The 18654-nt window shown below is 42.8% G+C and overlaps 1 protein-coding gene across 3 annotated transcripts in view; it reads left to right on the top strand.

Annotated features, from left to right (window-relative positions):
* lrrk2 (leucine-rich repeat kinase 2) overlaps positions 1-17070 on the top strand; it is a 170372-nt gene extending 153302 nt beyond the window's left edge. For all 3 annotated transcript variants that reach the window (XM_068059026.1, XM_068059027.1, XM_068059028.1), the window contains 7 exons: positions 1357-1550; positions 4274-4346; positions 12256-12437; positions 14228-14380; positions 15325-15497; positions 16177-16257; positions 16598-17070. In XM_068059026.1, the coding sequence (XP_067915127.1) occupies positions 1357-1550; positions 4274-4346; positions 12256-12437; positions 14228-14380; positions 15325-15497; positions 16177-16257; positions 16598-16722 (981 nt within the window). In that variant the 3' untranslated portion in view covers positions 16723-17070. The remainder of the gene's footprint in view (positions 1-1356; positions 1551-4273; positions 4347-12255; positions 12438-14227; positions 14381-15324; positions 15498-16176; positions 16258-16597) is intronic.
* Positions 17071-18654: the final 1584 nt, after the last annotated feature.

The raw sequence follows: 18654 nt of genomic DNA on the forward strand, positions 1-18654 counted from the left end.
GCTGCATGCAGGCACAGTCTGATTCAGTATCTGAGGAGTTGCAAATGATTCTGAACACTATGCCATCATCAGTGAACATCCCCACTTCTGACCTTATGTTGGAGGGAAGCAACTGAAGATGGTTGGGACTAGGACACTGTTGTAGAGTTTCCCCCCTGATTTCCATTGACTTCAATTTTGCTCAGACTCCTTGGTGCCAAGCTCAGTCAAATGCTGTCTCGATGTCAAGGGCAGTCACTCTTGCCTCATCTCTGGAATTCATCTCCCTTGTCCATGTTTGGACCAAGGCTCTAATGAGATCTGGAGGTGAGTGGCCCTGAGCATCATTGAGCAGCTTATTGCTGAGTAAGTGCTGTTGGATAACACTGTCAGTGACATCTTCCATCACTTTGCTGATGGTTGAGAATAGACTGATAGGTAATTGGCTGGCTTGGATTGTCCTGCTTTTTGTGGACAGGACATACCTGGGCACTTATCCACATTGTTGGGTAGATGCCAGTGTTGTGGCTGTACTGAAACAGCTTGGTTAGGGGCACGGCTAGCTCTGGAACTCAAGTCTTCAGTACTACAGCCAGGATGTTGTCAGGCCCCATAACCCATATTAACAGATTTTAAAATAAACTTAATGTTAGTTTAGCAAAATTGTTGAACATTACTACTTTTCATTAAAGTGAATAAATGGGGGAGTGAGCTAATGAATTATTATAGCACAGAAGGAAGCCATTTGGTCTATCGTGTCCATGCCAGCTCTCTGTCCAATTAAAGGAGTAAGGGGAAGGGAAAAATTCTATTATTTCACAGGGAAACAGGACGGAATTTTACCACTCCGGTGGCGCTGTTGGGACTGAGCGCCTCTGGCCCACTGATTAGCTGGCAGCTCTTGGAGGTGGGACTTCCTACCTCAGAGGGGCAGAAGTCACACCCAAAGCCAGTTAAGGGCTTGGGCCATGTAAAATCTTGGCATGGCTCCCAGGCCCGGCGAAGGTAGGCTCGCCCCCGACTTTTTGGCCAGTGGGCGGGGCCTCCCGCCCAATGTAAAATTCTGGTCAGCAAGTTGTGGGAGAAGGTTAAACAGCAACGCTTTATCTGTCACATTATAGTTTTTGAATTGTACATTGGGTATCATACTGATGCTGAGTGTTAAATTAAGAAAAAGCCTATCACTGAATAGAAGCATCCATCATCTTGATAGGCACAAAATTAATTCTCTCAAATTGTTAAATCTTGGTGTTCTGTCTATTGGGGTAAGAAAAATAATACTGTAAATATTTTAAGTGACAGAAATGCTTATCTGAAATAGCAATGAATAAATTCATTTAATATGCCTTTGTTCTAAATATTTTGATCCTTGTCTAGGACATTGATGATAACCGTGTTTTGTGCCTGGCACTGGTATGTGTGATTGGTGAACAAGTTAACTGGGTTGTTGCTGGCACTCAGTCTGGACATTTGTGGATAGTTAACACAGAGAATGTAAAATCTGTTCATCAACTTCGGAAGATGTCTGATTCTATTACCTGTTTGTTCTGCACTGATCATTCCCAACATAAGTAAGTGTGTATTTAAGCAGCTTCTAGTGCTATTGCATTGATTTTTATTTTAAATGCTCAACAAATAAGGGATTTGATTAATTATTGTGGTGCTTTTTCTTATCCAAGCACTATGTCAAAATCTAGGATTTCAACTTTTTTTAGTTCCCTGTTTATTGTTTTTTTCAATGATTATAGCAGGACGGATTGCTGTCTGGGTATTCGTTCAATTCTACAGCTATTTTGCTGGGTCTCCCACAGGCGTCATTAAAGACAAAAATCTAGCTGAGAGATTGCCGCTGGATCAGAATATAATCTCTCACCACTTTTTAGTGAAGTGTGAACGGCAATTATTCTTAATGAGAAAAAATGAGAAAATAAGAGTGCAGCTGTCAGTGAGCTAACACTTCTCCAACATTGAAACTCAATTGAATATACAGTAAAACCTGAACAGAGACCCACTACAAAATCGATATCTGCAAAAAAAACAAGCACTCATTCACACCCCCAAATAATTCCCATTATGATAGATACGATCTGTGCCTTGGCACTGAGGACATAGGCGAATTACAATGTATACATAGCCTTCAAATCAGTGACTCAGTTTGCAACTGAAAACACTGAACACACAGGTAAATGCGAGGCAGCAAAGGGTGAAAAAAATAGATTCTGCGTAGTGGAGATTTTTTTGCCCAACATCCATAGCAGCAGAGAAACCCCTGTATCTCTGGGATTGAATGCTTGCACAGCTCTATCCCAAGGATAGAGAGGTTTCTCTGCTGCTGTGGATGCTGGATGAAGAACTCCCATTCTACAAAGGCCAGGAACAGTATTGGGATGTCCTGTACTGTCAGGAAATGGAGCTTGGGTCTCCAGGGCACTGCCTGTAGATTATTTACAAGCCACAGTGCAAAACCTCCATGCGATGTCACCCACCCACTTCCGTGGGAGGGAGCTGGAGAGTCGAGAATTGTGAATTCTGATGTTTAGAAGGGGGTCTGAAAAGGGGTGGTCTCAGCACAACTCTGAAATCAGAGTGGGGTGTGGGAAGTCCTTAGCATTTGGAGGGACATGGCAGAAACCGGAGCGGGGGTTGGGGTTTGCAGGGGGGCTGGTGTATCTGAAATCATGGGTGGGGGGAAAGAGATGGAGACCGTGGAATGGTGTCTTAGGGAGCACAGGAGAAAGGGAAGAGAATGGGATTAGTAGGCGAGAGATTGGACCTCAAGTATGGGGTGGGGGTTGGCACCATGATTCTCTGCAGAGCCAGGAACAGCAGTAAAAACAGTATGGACTGGGGACAGCACTGACAGAGGAGCACCCAGTAAAGTGGAAGAACCAATGAGGAAGGGATGAGAAAGGTTCTTAAACCGAGGGCTATTAGACCACGGGATCCCTCATCCATGTTTCTAATTTAAAACGGTATTAACTGCAGAGCAGGGGAGCATAGATGCACATTGTGAAAGCAGCTGCCTGGGTGGAAAGCTCCGGTCAGACTGTGAGCAACAGACCCCGTGTGAGGAGAGCATGCAAAACCCAACCCAAAACTTGCGAGTAGCTGGGGAAAGTGGGAAAAAGTAAACCTGTGATTGAGGATCGCATCTTAGTCTACCAGTATGTTGGGCACTGCTGAGCTGCTAACAGCTCCCGACTCACCTCTCAGCACTTCAAACATTAGCAGCTGCAGCACACAGAAGGAAGGTGTCCCTGCGAGGGGTCAGCAGGATATTAATTCCTCCCAATTTGACTGGAATCTGCCAGGCACTCTGGTCTTACAGCAGCCACCTCACCCTGTGCAGGTGCCAATGTAGCAGATCCCAGGATCAGGACATCTTTCCCTCAATGGAAAAGAACCCTGGCATGGCAATGAACTGAGAAACTGAAGAAAACAGGAAAATGAACTGAAATGCCATCCTGTTGGCAGCGCTCCAGAATTAGACATGTTGGCAGATAAGAGAGATTTTTAAAAAAGGAATGCTGCAGGCTATACAGCCAATCCTGGGATATCTGGCTCATTCAGTTTACTCTCCATACAATGATCATTTTGAAAATGAGGACACCTTCAAATAAAGGACACTTTTTATGCAAGACCCTTAGATGTACCTAAGTTACAGGTTTCACTCGAGTAAAAAAAAGCGTGTTTGGCATCAGATTTTTTAGATTTAGAGATACAGCACTGAAACAGGCCCTTCGGCCCACCGAGTCTGTGCCGACCATTAACCACCCATTTATACTAATCCTACACTAATCCCATATTCCTACCACATCCTCACCTGTCCCTATATTCCCCTACCACCTATACTAGGGGCAATTTATAATGGCCAATTTACCTATCAACCTGCAAGTCTTTTGGCTGTGGGAGGAAACCGGAGAAAACCCACGCAGACACAGGGAGAACTTGCAAACTCCACACAGGCAGTACCCAGAATTGAACCCGGGTCGCTGGAGCTGTGAGGCTGCGTGACTAACCACTGTGCCGCCCAGTGCAAGTATATCTTGCATTTAGTCCTCCAGGCTTGCTGACCTGAGATAAACTACTTAAAGGGATAGTGCTTTTTTGTTGTTCCTTGGATGTGGGAGTCACTAATAATATGGCCAGCATTTATTGCCCATCCCCACCTTTGATACTTCCCCTTCTTCCTCTGTAGTGAGGTACTGCAAACATTGTGCAATGCTGGTTATTGGATAGAAATTAAAAACATGATTTGACACATTTATCAAAACATTTTTTGTGTTGCTCCTAGCAAAGAAGAAAATTTCCTGTTGGTGGGGACAGCGGATGGAAAACTTGCTGTTTTTAAGGATACAACAGTAAAGGTAAATTTCCCTTTTATCAAAATACAGCAAACCTTGAGTGTAAATATTTGAAAAGAATTCATGAAGTATAATACAACGCATAACATTGGATTTTATCTCCTGGAAGTTTTGCTTTAATTCCATCTCCGACCTTCCTTTTCTGTCCAAAGTCCTTGAACATGTTGTTACCTCCCAAATCTATGCCTGTCTTTCTCACAATGGCATGTTTGAACCCCTTCAGTCAGGTTTCCACTCTGCCACAGCATTGAAATGTCCCTAATAAAAGTCCTGTATGATTGTGACAGTGCTAAACTATTCCTCCTTATCCTTCTCAACTGGTCTGCAGCCTTTGATACGGTTGACCACATCATTCCCCTCTATTATCCAGCTGGATCAGACTGTCCCCACCTGGTTCCATTCTTATTCTATCCATTCCAATCCTAGCCAGAGAATCACCTGCAATGACTTCTCTTCCCACCTCCACACTGTTAACCTGCGCAGATCCCCAAGGCCATCTGTCCTTGGCCCTCTCCTGTTTCTCATTTGTAAGCCATCCCTCAGCAACATCATCCAAAACGCAATGTCAAGTTCCACCTGTATGCAGACATCACCTGACTACCACCTCTCTAGACCCACCCACACCCTGCATCATCATCCCCCTCCACCCCCAGCTCCAAATCCCCACTGCCTCTGATTTGTCAGACTGCTTGTCTGGCATCTACTGCTGGATGAGTAGCAGTTTTCTACAATTAAATATTAGGAAGGCTGAAGCCATTGTCTTTGGTCCCCTGCCACAAACTCCGTTCCCTAGCTACTGACCCCATGCCTCTCCCTGGCCACTAACCATTCATGACCTTCGCATCACATTTGATTCAGAGATGAGCTCTCAATGCTGCAGGCCCAGAGGGCTGACCCGCACAGCAGCGGAAATAAGCACGATCTAGGCCGGCAAGTCCATCGGGAAGGAGGGCAAAGCCTTCCACTGGATTAGGATCAGCCTCCAGCTCTGATGGCTCACCGGCCTGCCCAAAGGAGGCCTCCTCCATTGAGTTAACAGCCTCCGCACGTGGCGTGTGGCTGGTCTGTCAGTGGCAAAATGCCAATGAGGTTGCAAAATCACTTCTAATTAGGACCTTAATCAGCGTAATTGGCTACCCATCTCTGTGGAGCAAGGCAACTGATCCTATTCCCAGCCTGCCCCGGGATAGTTCCCTGGCAGTGAGAACACATCAGAGAGCTATCCCGATGTATCACCCTGCTATTTTCCCAGTTCCCCCGCCTCCAAGTCTGTCATCACGGGGCTGGGAAAATTCAGCCCCTGGTGTCATTCTGATGAATCTGTGCTGCACTCCTTCCAATATATCTTTGTTGAGGTGTGGTACCCAAAACTAAAAGTAGTGCTCCAGCTGGGATCTGACCAAGGCTCTGTTCAACTGGAGCATAACCCTTTGAGATAAAGGCCAACATTCTTTTTGATTACTTTTTGTACCTATGCACCAGCTTTTAGGAACGCAAGCTCCAGCAGCTGATGGGGACTAATGCCCCTCCAGATCCTCCTTCCGCTTCACTTCCCTCTGACCCCACCCCTTCTGATCTGACCCCTTGCCGTGTATTCACTATACCCTCTGACCTCCCCCTCTCTGATGCTGAGCGTTCTGTACTCAGCAAAGGTCTCAGTTTTATCCCCTTACGCCCCCACCTCAATGAATTTCGCGCTCGGCATGACGTTGAGCTCTTCTTCCGTCGCCTCCGCCTCCGGGCTCACTTCTTCGACCAGGAGTCCTCCCCCCGACCAGCAGACCCATTCACCCGCCTCCAGCATTCTCCCTCTACCTGGACCCCTCACCCTGGCCTCTTACCCGCTCTTGATCTCTTCATTGAAAACTGTCGGCGAGACATTGGTCGTCTCAATTTCTCTGCCCCCCTCACTCACTCTAACCTGTCCCCCTCTGAACTTGAGGCACTCCGTTCTCTCAGGTCTAACCCCGACATGGTCATCAAACCTGCAGACAAGGGTGGTGCTGTTGTTGTATGGCGTACCGACCTCTACCTTGCAGAAGCTCAACGCCAACTCACAGACACCTCTTCCTACCTCCCTCTGGACCATGACCCCACCACCGAACATCAAGCCACCGTCCAAAGGACTGTCACTGACCTCATCTCCTCTGGAGATCTTCCCTCTACAGCTTCCAACCTCATAGTCCCGCAACCCCGGACAGCCCGCTTCTACCTCCTTCCCAAAATCCACAAACGGGACTGTCCCGGCAGACCCATTGTGTCAGCCTGTTCCTGCCCAACTGAACTTATTTCTTCCTATCTAGACTCTATCTTTTCTCCGCTGGTCCAGTCTCTTCCCACCTACATCCGTGACTCTTCTGACGCCCTACGTCATTTTGACAATTTCCAGTTTCCTGGTCCCAACCGCCTCCTCTTCACTATGGACGTCCAATCGCTCTACACCTCCATCCCCCACCAGGATGGTTTGAGAGCTCTCCGCTTCTTCCTGGAACAGAGGCCCAACCAGTCCCCATCCACCAACACCCTCCTCCGCCTGGCTGAACTTGTTCTCACATTGAACAACTTCTCCTTCAACTCCATGCATTTCCTTCAAGTAAAAGGTGTCGCTATGGGTACCCGCATGGGTCCTAGTTATGCCTGTCTTTTTGTGGGATATGTCGAGCATTCTTTGTTCCAGTCCTACTCAGGCCCCCTCCCCCAACTCTTTTTCCGGTACATTGATGACTGTATCGGTGCCGTTTCCTGCTCCCGCCCCGAACTAGAAAACTTTATCAACTTTGCTTCCAATTTCCACCCTTCTCTCACCTTTACATGGTCCATCTCTGACACTTCCCTTCCCTTCCTCGACTTCTCTGTCTCCATCTCTGGGGATAGGTTGTCTACCAATATCCATTATAAGCCCACTGACTCCCACAGCTACCTCGACTACACTTCTTCACACCCTACCTCCTGTAAGGACTCCATTCCATTCTCCCAGTTTCTCCGTCTCCGACGCATCTGCTCTGATGATGCTACCTTCCATGACGGTGCTTCTGATATGACCTCCTTTTTCCTCAACCGAGGATTTCCCCCCACTGTGGTTGACAGGGCCCTCAACCGTGTCCGACCCATTCCCCGCACCTCTACCCTCACCCCTTCCCCTCCCTCCCAGAACCGTGACAGGGTTCCCCTTGTCCTCACTTTTCATCCCACCAGCCTCCATATCCGAAGGATCATCCTCCGCCATTTTCGCCACCTCCAGCGTGATGCCACTACCAGTCGCATCTTCCCCTCCCTTCCCCTGTCAGCATTCCGAAGGGATCGTTCTCTCCGCGACACCCTGGTCCACTCCTCCATTACCCCCACCACCTCGTCCCCGTCCCAGGGCACCTTCCCTTGCAATCGCAGGAGGTGTAATACCTGCCCATTTACCTCCTCTCTCCTCACTATCCCAGGCCCCAAACACTCCTTTCAGGTGAAGCAGCGATTTACTTGTACTTCTTTCAATGTAGTATACTGTATTCGCTGCTCACAGTGTGGTCTCCTCTACATTGGGGAGACCAAGCGCAGACTGGGTGACCGCTTTGCGGAACATCTCCACTCAGTCCGCAAGCAGGACCCTGAGCTTCCGGTTGCTTGCCATTTCAACACTCCCCCCTGCTCTCATGCTCACATCTCTGTCCTGGGATTGCTGCAGTGTTCCAGTGAACATCAACGCAAGCTCGAGGAACAGCATCGCATCTACCGATTCGGCACACTACAGCCTGCCGGACTGAATATTGAGTTCAATAATTTCAGAGCATGACAGCCCCCCACTTTACTTTCATTTTTAGTCATTTTTAGTTATTTTTTCTTCCTTTTTTTTTGCATTCCTTTTTACATTTTTTACAATCTTTTTTTGCATTTATTTCATTTCATCTTAGTTTGTTCAGTTTGCTTACCCACTGTTTTTTTCAGGTTGTTTTTCTTCAGGTTTGCACTTGCTGATGTTCAATATTCAGTATATTCACACCTAATCTGTACTAATGCTTTGTCTTTCAACACACCATTAACATATTGTTTGCCTTTGCTCCGTGACCTTTTGGTCAGCTATGTGGCCTGGTCCAATCTGCACCTTCTCCTTTGTTATCTCTTGCCCAACCCCCACCTCACTTGTTTATAATCTGTGACTTTTCTAATATTTGTCAGTTCCGAAGAAGGGTCACTGACCCGAAACGTTAACTCTGCTTCTCTTTCCACAGATGCTGCCAGACCTGCTGAGTGAATCCAGCATTTCTTGTTTTTGTTTTAGTAATCTGTGTTGGTGGAAACCTGCTCCTCCACAGCTACTAAGCCCTCACCATTAAGGAAATATTATGACTTGTCCCTCTGATCAAAAGTGGATGGTCTTGCACTTCCCCAGGTTGAACAACATCTGCTACAGTTTTGCCCAATTTTTGTCTGTCTATGTCCCTTTGTAACTTCCACCTTCCATCCACACAATTTACTGTACCTAAACCTTGTGCCATTATGAATTTAGAGATAAAACTCTCTCATATTCATGACTTGGAAGAAGGAATAATGATGAAGAGCTGAGGCTCCTATACAGATCTCTGGAGAACACCAACTGTCACACCCCAACAATCAAATTTCGAATCCTTTATCCCTTCTTTGCCTCCTATCTCCCAACCAATTATCGACCCATGTGAAGATTGGTTTATAAAGTAATGTTGTTTTAAGTCATTGAAATATTATTTTACAGTGCGATGATAATTAAATAAAAATGTTGGATATTACATAATTTCTGAAAACGTAGTTATTTAATTATCATCGCACTGTAAAATAATATTTCAATGACTTAAAACAACATTTTATTATAAAGATTAGAGGTATTAATAATTACATTTTATCACCCTGAACTGGCTTAATGAAGAATGTTGATAATTTCAGCAGAATTCAGATATTATCTTCACAACAAATCTAAGTAAAGTCAAGTTTGAGTTTGTGTTCCAATCATGATGTATATTATGAAACTGATTTAAAAAATATTAATTTTTGGAGGAGTGTGGATTTAATAGTTCTATTTTCCCTGCTCTCAGGTAACTGGAGCAGAGTAATGCAATGTTTTCGCTAATGCCAGTTATGAATGAGTAAACCCTGGTGGCTTCTCTTGTTGTATTCACAGCAGACTTCTAGGCCGGATTAAGCCTGCAACCAGGAGCTTTCTGACTGAGTTTTTTGAAGAAAGCACATGACATTGCAGAGTAGCAGAAGGAAGACATAAATCTATGACTCTAAATATGTTTACATTTGTCCAAAATTGTCTTAACATATCTAAAGAAACCCACCATCACTAATGCAGCAGGAGCTCCTCAGCTGCATTAAAGCAGGCAAAACTCTATTTGCCCTGTTTGGGATTGGAGGGCATTTTTCTACAGAAGAGCTGTGGGAATTATGTGTAAGGAAGTGGTACAGAGTCAATACCAAGTGAAGGTTACCCAGGAATTCCTTATAGATGAGCAAAGTATGTATTCCATGAAGGGTTTCCTCTCAATTAGTTGCACCTTGCCTGAAGCTGCATACAGAATGCAACAGAATACAAAACTTTACAGACTTTTTTTTAAGATGTTTACTTGCCTGACATATAGCAGGGCAAACTTCTTAAAACTGGAATGATTGTTGATTTAATATGTGCACAGGTGACTTCACAAAGCAAACAAAATCTTGTCCTGCAACAAGGTAGCATGTAAAAGGAGACTGCAAATTTGCATGGGATGAGGGCCCTATGACTTGAAGTCTTTGAGCCCCTATAATAGGTACTCTCCAAATCCTGGAGCTGTGGTACATAGTAGGAGTGGAGAAGACTAGAGGCCACTTCAAACTAAGTACCCCTTTGCTGTAGAACTCTCTATACCCACTCTCTCATGCAAACACTCCAACAGTCCATCGTGGCACACAGTCTAAGCCATATAAGGACTGCTTGAAGAGGTGTCATAAAACCAACATTCTAGCATACACTATTATTCTGTTTCCCCATCCTCAAATCACCTTTGAGGTGTCCGGAGTGGACAGGCCCAACCACCATAGCAATGTATGTAGCAGAATCAGGAGCATGATCTAACTCATGGTATTATAAGGTCACATTGATGCCAAAAGGTCTCCACTGAGATGCAGCAGGCAAACACTTGGCTCACTTACCCCTGCAGTTGGAAGAAATGTTAGGTTAGGTTCCAGTATGCATGTCTCATATACAGTCATCAAGAGGAAGCTTTGGGGTAAAATGCACATTACATCAGTCAACAGATCAAGGTCATTAAATTTGACCAGGAATCAGGTATAGACCTGCATTCTCCTGTGTTGCTAGTGAGTTGACCTTGTGCATATTGAGGTGGAAAGGCCTTGTAGTTCATGAAGGCCAAGGATTTGTGCATTGGGCCCCATATAGCTAGATGGTTCTATCAATAACATGCTGGACTTGCAATGCAAAAAAAAAATGAAGTGTCCTCTGATCCTAGTGCCATTTTCAATGAGGAAGCATGAGGAAGATGTTTTGTGAACAATGCATCAGTGATCTATTTCATGCATTTGACTGCTCTGGATTGACTGATTTTGCTGATGATACACTTCTGTAGCTTGGAATGAAGCTAGCCATAAATACTTTTGACTGGCTATCTTGGCTGTCATCGGTATTGCCACCCTGTGTTGCAAATTAGCTTTAGGTCAGGTTCCATAAGTTGGCTTTTTCCCTGAAACATTCCCAGTTAGGTGTACATGGGTCTCTACGGCAGCCTGGGCTCTCATGAGTGTAGGCAGTGCACCTCTGATCCAGTCAAACCTTCCTCTCATCTCTCCTTTCATCCTTCTCTTAAGAATGTTTTGAGAAAAAGGAACTCCCAAATTCAAATTTTTAATAGGGGCTAGCAAAAACTTTGCTACCAAAATAAAGCAAAAAATTTCTGACCAAAGAGTCCAGTAATCATTCCAGTGATCACTAATTCTGCCAAATATCTAGCAGCTCGCCCTTTAAGCAATCACTTGCTGAAAGGTCATGGTATACTTTATCTTTCATGCTGGTCTTATATAGGTGTAGCATAGTCGTGAGAAATTTGGGGAGTGCTTATTAACTTGGATTTTAATAATTGAATTTAGTTTTTCTACTTTAGAAGGTATACTCAAATGAGTATTTCCATTGTTTTATACTCCTAACTAAGTGAAATCCTGTTTGGATGTCCAAACAAATTGACATTCTTGTATGCAGTGAGGAATTGGGGTTTTCATTTCTGAAAAAAGAACATTTTCCATGCTATTGCTGTTGACTCATTTTGTGATCTTCTAGTCTTTGTTGCATAGTACTGCACTGCCTGGCTCTTTTACTCTATAGGCTACTGTGGAGATACTCTACATTTTAGATTGGAGGAGAGTGAGAAAACAGACTTACTCTGCTGCATATATATTTCTACAGTTCACAGCTTATCTTCCGATTAACTTGGTGACACCTAATGCTTCACTCTTGCACGGGCAGTTCATGCCATTTTACCCAGCATGCATTTCCAAAGTAGTGCATTTATTAGTTCCAGTAATACTGGCTGCAGCCCAAAGGACCCTCCAAAGAACAATACAAAAGCTTTTATTTCTACTTATTTGGGCATTTCTCATGTCAAGGGAAAACCTCACTTAGAACAAATCTTTTTCAGTTTGATGGGAGTATTTGTATGTCTGTGTGCACTTCATCTCATTTAGGTTCTTCTCTTGAGTGGTTTACAGAACTAGTGAAATTTGTTATGTTTACAAGTGGCTATTTTTATCAGTGTGGTTTATTTTAAGTGTGTTACAGCAGAGGTCTTTTGGCCTCAATAAATGTAAAAACAAGGAATCTGACAAATATTTAGAAGCTGTATGTTCCTATACTTAAAGCAACACGAATTGTAATTTGTGGTTTATTCTGATCCAACAGTATCAAGATGGTGCACCACTGAAGGTTGTGGATATAGGTGACATCAGTACTCCTTTGATATGTTTGAGCATATCGTCCACTTCAGAACAGATAATTATTTGGGCAAGCTGTGGAACAAAGATCATATCACTCAGCAGCGATTTTACAGTTCAGAAGGTGATAGACACAAAAACAAGAACTCTGTAAGTTATTAGATTCTTTTGTTAGAGTTAATTTTTTCGATTTTGTGGTATAAACTTGAAATATGATTAATTATTTCAGTACATCATGCAAGTATGTAAACTGATATTTTCAGTGCCTTTTTCATCTCCACATACTCTGAAGTGCTGCTTATCTAAGCTACAACAGCTTGCAGCCATTTTAAGAGTTATTTTAAAATATTGCAACTTTGTCATCTGTAAACGATGGTTGTCATCACCTTGTGCTATTATTGTAGTCCGTAGTGTGATTCCGATACTATCAAGTATAATTCATTTATGGTTTAATTGTTTCATTTTTTATTTGAAAGAATGTTGATACACTTGCTAGATCCAGGCCAAGTATCGGGCTGGATTTTACCTTGGGCGGACGGGAATTCGCCACCGATGTAAAAGTCAATGGCGAACCCGCTTGTGCCTATCCCGAGGATCCATCCCGCACTTTACGGGACCCGAGCTTTAATTGTCCCGAGGTGGAACTTCCACCTGCTTGAGGGAGGAGGTCCCGCCTCAGTGAGCTGCCGGCCAATCAGCGGGCCGGCAGCTCTTAGTCCCAGCAGCGTCACCAGGAGTGGTGCCCAGCCGGCACATGGAGACAGGAGGGAAGGTAAGTTGGGCATGCCTCACCAGGGATATCGATCGTGCCCTGGTGAAGCAGGAGTGGTCGTTTGGGGGGAGGGGGGTGCGTCCTGGGTTCCGGGGGTGGGTTGGGAGGCGGGGCGGCCCTCAATCGGGCACCCTGTGCCCAATTGCCATGGCCCGCCAGCCCCATCCCAGCGCATGGAAAGGGCGGCAGCGATCGCTGGGCAACCTTTCACGTCCCCGGCACGCTTGCTTGCCACGGGTAAAATACCTGTGGAGGCAGGCAAGGGCCCTTAAGTAGCCATTAAGTGGCTACTTAAGGGCTTTGATTGGCCTTGGTGGGTGTGCTGTTTCTCCCCCCCCCCACCACCACCAACAGGAGGCGGGTGTGGGGGCAGGTAGGCCTCCCGGAGCCTCCCGCTCAATGTTACGCTGCCCCCAAGCCACCATTTGACCTGCTGGGGCGGCGTAAAATTCAGCCCTTCATATCTATTGTGCCTACTCAGATGGGCATGTGCAGCCTCCCTGCTAAATGGATAGCATTTATTCATTCTGTATGACCCAGTGTCTCCTGACATATTGAGAAGAACAGGCTAAAGCTAACATTCTTAATTTTATTTTAAACACAACTTGAGAAAAAGAAATGCCAATGAAAAATGTGCATTTAAGAGGAGTTCCAACTTGACAGGCAGGTTAGCTTCCACCTAAACACTACATATCTCACCACCAATGATAGTATTCTGTGGCTCCTGCTCTTTTACAGGGAGGTGAGGTAACAGTTGTTCCTCTATGATTAATGGTATTTGTCCATGCATGGGTTTATACCTTAAGTTTAGCATTCCTTTGAAGCTGCTGCAGAGTCAGATCCCAACTTGTTTTTTTCAGCTGAACAGAATCTTTGATATCTAAGAGCTTAAATGTATAAAATTTGAATAAATATAATTGATCTCTGTCAAATTTTGCACAGTTTTGCTCTCCTTTCTTTAAGAACCTGCCAAGCAAGGTCCCATGAAAAAAGTGAGCTAAACTAATTTTCACCATCTCAGAGATCAGTCAAGTCTCAGTTATACAAGTCTTAGGACATATTAGGTTTGAGGAGGATGATTTCCTGAACTATTATATTTATGATCCACAGTGTACAAGTAGAATAAATAAAGATAATTAATTACATTATTTTCACCTTTTTTTTGCAGAAGACAGCAGAAATATTACAGTGATGGGAACATTATTACAATGGTGATTGATGAATATATTTATCTGGCAAAGAAGGGCAGCCATGTTGTTGAACTTTGGGACAAAAAGTTATACAAAATGACTGTGTCAATTGACTGTGCTTCTATTCTTAAGTAAGTATTTCATCGACTTCAATTTGTCATAAATATTGGAGGAATTAAATGTGTTCTTGAGATCAGTTTAAATGCCAGTGCCCTTCAATTACGATGATTAAGTTATTGCTAAGGAGCGTTTATTTTTAAATTCATTCATGGAACATGGGCGATGCTGATAATGCCAGCATTTGTTGTCCATTCCTAATTGCCCTTGAGAAGGTAGTGAGCTGCCTTCTTGAATCGTTGCAGTCTGTGTGGTGAAGGTACAGTGCTATTAGTTAGGGAGTTCCAAGATTTTTCCCCAGCGACGGTGCAGAAGTCAATGCCAATGAATTATTTTTTAGGATTTAGATAATGTTATTTGAAGAAAAAAAATTAAATTACAGCCTGTTGGTGATATCACGATCATGGTTAAAATGAAAGGATTATAAACAGACTAGATTTGCAAAAGTTATCGTGCCACTGGAGCGGAACAGCTTTACCTCAAATAGCACTAGATTGTTACCATTCATAGTCAATGGGTAGAAAATCTAGCATAAATCGCTGTTTCCTATAACTTGACCAAGCTATGAATAGTAAAAACATTTTGTGATCCTGTTCCCCAATCAACTTCACTCTGCACTACTCTAGTACTTAGTCTTAGTAGTTGGCGGCAGAGTGATGTTTGTAGAAACCTGCCAGTAGGTTGTCCCTGCCCAGTTTTGGTTGTGGAGGACTTGAGGGAGGGGAATATTTCATAGTAGAACACCAAAAACTAAATTCTGTGTGAATATGCACTGATAGAAGAGCTGAGTGTACAGCATTAAAATAACAGTTTTATTTAAAATCTTATCTTCAGAATTAAATTATATTTTTTGTGAATCATTATTTTTCAGTTCATTATTTTAACAAATTATCTTGAAAGGGGATTAAATTGCAAGTTATTTTGCAGTGTAGTTTGAAAACTCTCATCATTTTCCTAGGAATGACGATTATTCTGCGAGAGTGAAAACACTCCATCTTCAAAAGTCAGCTGCCCTCTGGATTGGAACAGGAGGGGGTGATGTCATATTATTAGATCTTTCCACTCATCAACCCATCCGAGTCATTGATAAATTTTGTCACTCTATTAGAAGTATGGTGACGACACAATTTGGTAAGGTTTTGAGGAACTCTTTTATTTGAATTCAAAGATAGGACTGTGCATTACTTGAGAGTATCTTGAGAACAACTGGTATAATTATATAATTTTTTTTTTTTACTTGGGAACACTTGGTTTTCTCGCCAGTCATTGTAAAATAGTAGTAGTCACAATTGGTAAAATAGGTGGGACCAGTGAAGTGTCTCTAAACTTTTCCCTGAGTAAATGCTTTTCGCAACTGATTTGGTAGTAAGACTGTATGGTGGGGCTGTCACGTAATATTTAGTACTGCCCCATTGCACTCAATTATTCACGTTACATTTATATTTACAGTTCCACTTATATATACCTAGGGAATCTTGAACTACTAACCATTCTTAACGTGTAATACAGCGGAGGCTTGTATAAAAGAGTAATCATGGATTCCTGACAGGAGGTTCTGGTGCCAGTGGTGTTACTACATCTTTCCACTGCTGGGAGAGTGCAATTACACAGTGTCCATTTATAAATTTTGACGTATGAGTTTATAATACATGTTGATGGGAAGCTGATGCAGATGACAGATTTTTAATAAATAAATAGTACATTCTTTTCATCTTGTGAATATATGCATTGTCTTTATTAAAAGATTCAGATTATTTGTCTTAATATTTTCATTGCTGCTAAGCATATTTCTTTTAATTCTATGTTTTAGAAAAGGGACACCTTCGCACTGTCATGCTGATTCTAGGAAATGTCCGTAAGGATTGTTATGAAAACAACAAACAGCAGACTGGTATGGGTTATTTTATGAATATTGTGTTGTAATAGTTTGAAAAGTGAACAAAACTTGTGTATTTAATCAATGATGAAGTTAACCTTTGGGTACCACACACTCTCAGTTGTATAATTAAGTGAAGATATTAATACAAAATATTGCATTGATTTACATAACTAAATGTAAAAAGATTGAACTGCAAGATATACTTCTGCATTGCCAAATTTATATATTTACAGTGTTAATTATTTTATGGCCCAAAGCCTGCAAGCTTCGCCTCATGTGAAAGTAGGATATTAGCAATAACTGATTCAAACTGTTTCTTGATATTTCAACTACCTTTAATGTCATGTTTCAGGATTGCAATCGCAGGTGTTTGTTTGGGACATGAACCTTCCTTATGAGATCCAGAACCTGAAGAAGCACATTGATATGAGAAGAGAAATAACTTTAAAAAAAATGAGGACTGGTTCATTGGAATGATTGTGCATGAGTATATATATTATATATATATATATATATATATATATATATATATGGTTTTTGTGTTTACTGAAGATATGAAATGATAAGCCTAACATTTCTAGTTAAGTCACAAAAGGTGTTTTTAATATGGGATATTGCACACAAAGGAGCTAAAATACCTGCCATACTTGTCCCATCATGAAAACTTCCTCTGTAGAGATTGAAACTAGTCATATTGAGGAACTACGCTATCGCCCCAGCAATCATATATTTTTGTTACCTGTCCAGAAGTTAGTTTAAATCGCTAGATGTATGAACTTTGGAACTTGTAATATTGCAAGAATATAAATAAATTTACACTTTGGATATTCGCCTAACCTGATTGATTTGCTAGCATAAAGTGTTGCTGCCTGAGTTCAGAACTTAATGATTTAATGTAACATTAACCACATTGGACGTTAAGTGCCACACTTGCTGACAATATGAGAGCACTGATTTTCAGCTCCACGAACATACCCAATGAGAGGTTGCCAAGGTGGAATTTGTGCCCACCCAATTGGCTTATTACAATAAGTTGTGAAGGTTCCTGGTTAGTTACTGGGAATGATGCTAGGAGCTCACCAGGGAGAGGGGTTCAGGAAATCATGTCCTCAAAAGGCTAGTCACAACAAAGGCAACCTTTAAAAAGATATGGTCACCAACTCTTGATGTAGGGGCAAAAATTGTGATTTATTTTAAAACGACTCTAAATACTTTCAAAACATATGAGCTACTCACCTCCACACAGGTATGTTTGGGGCAAGAAAAGTACATATCAATTAGGAGCAGGAGTATGCCACTTGGCCCCTCAAGCCTACTCCGCCATTCAATAAAATCATGGATGATCTGATTGTAACCTCAACTCCACATTCCCACCTATCCCTGATATCCTTTCACTCCCTTGCTTATCAAGAATCTGTCTACCTCTGCCTTGAAAATATTTAGAGACTCTGTTTCTACTGCCTTTTGAGAAAGGGAGCTGCAAAGACTCACGACCCTCTGAGAGAAAAAGTTTCTTCTCATCTCTGTCTTAAATGGGCAGCCCCATATTCTTAAACTGAGTCCCTATATCTATCTCACCCATAAGTGGAAATACCCTTCCAGCATCCACCCTGTCAAGTCCCCTCAGGATCTGTATGTTTCAATAAGATCACCTCTCATTCTTCTAAATTCCAATGGATGTAGGCCCAACCTGTTCAACCTTTCTTCATAAGACAACTGCTTTATCCCAGGAATCAGTCAAGTGAACCACCTTTGAACTGCTTTCAGTGCAATTTTATCCTTTCTTAAAGTAAGGAGACCAAAACTGTACACAGTACTCCAGATGTCATCTCACTAAGGCCTTGTACATCTGTAGCCAAACTTCCCTACTTTTGTTTTCTATTTCTCTTGCAATAAATGACAACATTCCATTTGCCTACCCAATCACATGCGATACCTGCATACTAACTTTTTGTATTCATGTACCAGGACACCCAGACCCCTGTGTACTGCAGAGTTCTGCAGTCTCTCTCCATTTAAATAATGTGCTTTTCTATACCTGTCAAAGTGGCAAGTTCAAATTTTCCCACATTATACTCCAACTGCCAAATTTTTGCCCATTCACAACCTATCTATATCCCTTTGTAGACTCTTTGTCCTCTTGACAACATACCTTCCTACCTATCTTTGTGTCATCTGCAAATTTAGCTACCATACATTTGGTCCCTTCATCCAAATCATTTATGTAGATTGTAAAGGTTGAGGGCTGTTAAATGAGTGGCAGGGCATTTCAGCCTTTGTTCAATGACTGTTAACGTGACAGTGCTATTCCATGAGTTAGGTACAATGAGGATTGCCCTGTTTGCCACTCAGGGCACTTTCCACAAAGACAACATACCTGGCAAGCGGTGACAGCCGAGTTTAACACTG

Source organism: Heterodontus francisci, chromosome 27 (assembly GCF_036365525.1).
Source record: "Heterodontus francisci isolate sHetFra1 chromosome 27, sHetFra1.hap1, whole genome shotgun sequence".
Taxonomy (NCBI): domain Eukaryota; kingdom Metazoa; phylum Chordata; class Chondrichthyes; order Heterodontiformes; family Heterodontidae; genus Heterodontus; species Heterodontus francisci.